Source organism: Scatophagus argus, chromosome 2 (genome assembly GCF_020382885.2).
Source record: "Scatophagus argus isolate fScaArg1 chromosome 2, fScaArg1.pri, whole genome shotgun sequence".
In the NCBI taxonomy this organism is placed as follows: Eukaryota; Metazoa; Chordata; class Actinopteri; family Scatophagidae; genus Scatophagus; species Scatophagus argus.
This window is the reverse complement of record NC_058494.1, coordinates 2350074-2355112: the sequence shown is the minus strand read 5'-3', so window position 1 is coordinate 2355112 and position 5039 is coordinate 2350074. Positions and strand designations below refer to the sequence as shown.

Genomic DNA, 5039 nt, shown 5'->3' with positions numbered 1-5039 from the left:
GCAGGCATCTCAAACTGGTCCAGAGGAGGGCCGCAGTGGCTGCAGGTTTTTGTGCCAACCAACCAAGAGCACACCGTTTGACCAATCAACTGTCTGAAGACGGAGATCAGTTGATTAAATGAGTCAAGTCTGGTGTGCTGCTACTTGGTTGGAAAGAAAACCTGCAGCCACACCGGCCCTCCAGTGGACCAGTTTGAGATGCCTGCTTTAAAGGACTAATCAAGTCATTTTCCTGGTGGTGAATACTTGTGAACTTTACCTGTACTGTTTAAGTACTTAGATCTTGCAGTACTTTAGATCTCAAAATCATTTGCTAGTATGTGAAAACCATTTCAGAAAGACCTCATTTAATCCACTTTAGATGTCAAATTAAATGAAGATTTCATCATTATAATCAATATACAAAATTTTATTACAAAAAGAAAATTCGTTCTACATGAAAGTTTTCAAAGTTCCACATTAAAAATGGCTGCAAACCTTTCAAAACTACAGATAACCCCTGGTAGTAAAATGACAATCAACAGCACTGCTAAACAGAAAACATAAGCAGTGCTTCCAGAAACAATACATTTAAAACTTTAAGGAGTTGCAGCCATCCACTGCCAGCACATGAATTTCAGTTCTTTGTATTACCACAGGAAATTGATATCTGGCTGCCTGTTTCGATAACAAGGATCAGCGATGTAATAAACACAGAGTTCTGCAGAAACTGATTTTAAAAAAAATATATATACCATTAAGGGAACTAAGTGACAAAATAAAAACTAAATCCCTGAATTTAAAGAGGAACATCAATATCCTACAGAGGCAGGCCAACAGGGACAGCAGGCTATACTGTTGCAATCATCCACTCAAAAAAAAACAAAACAAAAAAACCCACAATAGTTAAGCTGAACAATGCATTGCAAAATTCATATCCTTAACATATAAACTGCTTAATCATCATCCTCCTCGTCATCGTCATCCTCTTCATCTTCCTCCTCCTCCTCGTCATCATCTTCGTCATCGTCATCGTCATCCTCTGGTTCTGCTTTCTTGGCAGCAGGCCTGCCTGGGCCACTCTTCTTGCCAGCATCACTCTTTCCTGAGCCACCTTTGGCTCTGTAGGCAGCAACATCCTATGATGGATAAGACAAATTTTATGTACATGAGTTTCTTTAGCATTTAGCCTGGCAAGACATTTTTTTAAAAGGTCATTTGTTTAAACTGTCAGACTAACCCAACACTATATTGCACTACACTGCTTGTATAATGCAAAAAAACAAACGAACACGTTTATACCTTCTCATATTTTTCCTTCAGTTTGGCAGCCTTGGCAGCATATGGAGCCTTGTCTTTGGGACTTTGCGCAGCCCACAATTCACCAAGCTTCTTGGCAATTTCACCAATGGAGATACCTGGGTTGTCTTCCTTGATCTTGGGGCGGTGCTCAGAGCAGAACACGAAGAAAGCAGAACTGGAGAGAAACGGGGGTGGGTTAAAGTCAGAAAGTAGTCCAAGGATAAATCTCATAAAAAGCATCTCTTCGCTGGTCTCAAGTAGCCATGCACAGGGACATATGAAGACTTACGGTGGCCTTTTGGGTGCATTGGGGTCCTTCTTCTTCTTGCCCTTGCCACCTTTAGGGGGGATGTACGATTTCATCTCTTGGTCATAGCGGATCTTGTCATTCTTAGCCATCTCCTCAAACTTCACCTTCTCCTTGGATGACATGGTCTACAAAACAGAAACCATAAACATCTGCATTCTAGTCGTCCTCAAACCAATTTCCTGTTAAGTCCACAGACATCTACATCTTAAGTTTGATTTATTGAGAATTCTTAATATAACTTAATCCCCACACAGGGCTTTTAACTATTTCCTGGGGTGATGATGTGGAAAATACCATGTCTACCTCCATACTAATTTCACTGAAGCACAAACCATTGTATTTACAAAATTAACAATTACCTTCCACCTCTCGGAGCACTTCTTGGAAAACTCTGCAAAGCTGACAGTGGTCCCGGGGTGTTTCTTTTTGTGCTCCTCACGACATGTCGCCACAAAGTAAGCATAAGAGGTCATCTTTCCTCTTGGTTTATTTGGGTCCTTCCTCATGACTGCAGCGGATCTAGAAATGATTGCAAAATAAAAATCTCACATGAAACGAGTAACAATGATGAGTGACGAAAACATCTGAATGGGCAGCGTAATGTAATGTTACTGATTTATTGTGACTTAATATATATATTAATATTCGCTTAATAAGTTAACATAGTCACATGGAAACTTTAAGTTTATTTATTCGGTCATATGTTTTAAACATGCTGTCGTCGTTCGAGTTTTTCCCAAGTAACGTTACTGTAGCACAAACCGGGCAAGTAGACGCCCATGGGTGTTTTAAGGCTCTAATCGGATTTCTGCTTCACTGGGACAAAAAGACTAGCCTCCATTTTGTATCTTCCCGCCTAAACTAAACTGCGCCAAACGGTTATCCAACAAGTCCCATAATAGCCATTACTTTAATTTAATCCGACCGATATTGTGCTTTAACCAGAGCAAAACAAATTACGAGGTTGAGTCGAACTCAAATGGCGACTTAATCCAACTTTACATGCAAGCGCTACCATCGTGTAGCAAGCTAAGTTACCAAACCAAATGGCGTTTGAGCTGCATGTTGCGCACAAATTAATAACGTTATACCACGCTGCTTGTGCCACAGTGTGGAAACAGACCACATATTTTTGTAATGTGGATTAACTAGAATCATACGGCTTTCTTTGGATACATTTCCGTCAACGCTGTGATTTACACAAACATATAAGCGACTTAATTCACTAATACGCTTTAACTGATAAATATGCCCGAATGAGAAACAGTATCGTCGCAAACAATGCTGTAAACAAAGACGACACCAGTGATTTTATTAACAAAATGAACTCAATAAAATTGCAAAAAAACTTACCCGTTCTCAGCAAGACAAGTTGTGAACAACTGAATGAGGAAGAAAGCGCAACTGTTTTGTCAGTGTCTGCGAGGCCAAACTAACTTATCTAGAAGTACTTTCACAACTCCACCCACCCGTCAGCGGATTGGTCAAATAGAAGCACTTAAATTCGAACTTAGGGCACAAGAAAGGCAGAGTGCTGTAATTGGTTAAACTGCGTGCGAGCTAGGCATCAAGTTTGTATGCATTGCCAATACACTGATTGGTTGAATTGGGCTTTTAAACATACGGCGCGAAAGGTCCTTTGTTTGTTCGTAGTCAAAATATCTGTTGGTGTGTGGTCGGGGGTGGGGGTACCTCTGCGTTTTAACCGTTTATTTTCTAGTTTAGATTGACAGCAGCAGAAGCCACTACATAACCATTTCTATTACGTGTCATTCAATAAGCTGTATTACAAAAAGAAAGCTCAACCTGCTGCTCTAAGATCAAGTCAAAAACAAAACTGCACTATACTTTAACGGGAAAATATGACTGCGAAACGGGCCAGAAAATGAAAACAAGATTTCCGGGTTCAGTGGATAATTATACATACTTGCATCTAACAACTGAGGAGTCAAGATAATTATAAAAACTACTATGATTCAGCATTTCGACTTAATACACATACCAATGGTGCCCAACCTTTATGTAAGACACCCCACTCCCACTCCAGTCTGATGAACTCAAGTGCCCTTTCAACAACATGCTACTCATTGAAAAGTCAGAGTCAGAATAAGCTTTAAGATGAGATAAACCTTTACTAGTCCCGCAGTGGAGAAATTCTCAATGTCACAGCAGCACGAGGATAGCAAATGAAGGTCCAGGTAGGATTTTTACACATTTAAAAAAAAAAAATATGACACAAAAAACACACAATATTAACAGTACTGCACAATTATCTACCTTGTCAGCAGCAAGAAGTTATTGGCATTATACTATAAGTACAATGAAATTCTGTATATAATAGTGGATATTACAATATTTAAGATAAGCTAAGATAGGTCTTTATCTTTACATAGATGGATAGATAGATAGATAGATAGATACTTTATTGGTCCCGAATTCAAGAATATTAGAATATTTATTGGTCCCACATTGGAGAAACCCACAATATTTTCACAAACTGAATTAGACTTAGTTTGGTTTGTTCAAATTTGCATAGATAGGTTTTTTATATATCTATTTGTATATTGTTATTATTACACTGCTATTTTACTATTGTTTATTTTCACACATGTGTCCTTTAAGTGTATTTTATTCTGTTTTTCTGTTACTTCAGTATTTCATGTTATTGTGTGTTTTATTGTATTCAAATATACCAGACTGCTATGACAACAGCTATGATAATTTCCCTTGTTCTCCTGTGTTTGAGCCAAAGCAATGAAATCTCATTCTCATGTGTGCTATATGGTGTATAATCTGAATGACAAATAAAGTCGATCTATCTGTTTGTACTGCAACCACATGGACTTGCAAAAACTTGATGTTCCAACCATTTAGGTTTACTTTAGCAAATCACTCACCACTCACTCACACCTAGAAGCAATGTACAGTAGAGTGGCCAATTAACCTGGTGTGCAAATCTTTGGGATTGTGGGAGGAAGCCAGAGTACCCGGAGAAAACCCACACAGTCACAGGGAGAACATGCAAACTCCACACAGAAGGGCCCAGACCAGGATTTGAACCTGGAGCCCTCTTGCTGTGAGGCAACAGTGCAACCACCATATTGACTACATACTGGAGGACCAACTGCAATATCAGATCGTGTCATTTTCCAACCCCTTTCATGTAAAGACATACTGTCTTTCAAATGATGGTATGTTCTAGATTTCAAGACCATACCACAATATTAAAGTGAAGAGCACTTTGGAAATGTGCATAAAACTGGACTGGAGAAATGACAAAGGGTACACAGTGACGTTAATTTCCTTGGAGGCAGTGACATGTACAGTGTGAAAAGACCAGAAAAAAACCCCAAATTAATTCATATAGGGTAAATCAGCCAAGTGTGCTGATACATTTTTTGCACACCCAGTAGGTTACCACAAGGAGTGGTGTCTTAATCAAACCATA

General features: G+C 39.1%; 1 protein-coding gene across 1 annotated transcript; it reads right to left on the bottom strand.

Moving 5' to 3' along the window:
- Nucleotides 1-388: 388 nt before the first annotated feature.
- On the bottom strand, nt 389-3094 carry hmgb2a (high mobility group box 2a). Its single transcript, XM_046400835.1, has 5 exons — nt 2945-3094; nt 1951-2110; nt 1571-1716; nt 1282-1456; nt 389-1118 (listed from the first exon to the last, which is right to left on the bottom strand). The coding sequence occupies exons 2-5, from the start codon at nt 2095-2097 to the stop codon at nt 936-938; spliced, it is 651 nt and encodes a 216-aa protein (XP_046256791.1). The 5' UTR covers nt 2098-2110; nt 2945-3094; the 3' UTR covers nt 389-935.
- Nucleotides 3095-5039: the final 1945 nt, after the last annotated feature.

What these genes read in the sequence shown, in the direction of transcription:
- hmgb2a (XM_046400835.1), bottom strand. Translation starts at nt 2,097, where the DNA reads ATGAGGAAGGACCCAAATAAACCAAGAGGAAAGATGACCTCTTATGCT. An exon ending in AGTGCTCCGAGAGGTGGAAG is followed by an intron (nt 1,717 to 1,950) that starts GTAATTGTTAAT and finishes TCTGTTTTGTAG; the next exon opens with ACCATGTCATCCAAGGAGAA. An exon ending in AATGCACCCAAAAGGCCACC is followed by an intron (nt 1,457 to 1,570) that starts GTAAGTCTTCAT and finishes GTTTCTCTCCAG; the next exon opens with TTCTGCTTTCTTCGTGTTCT.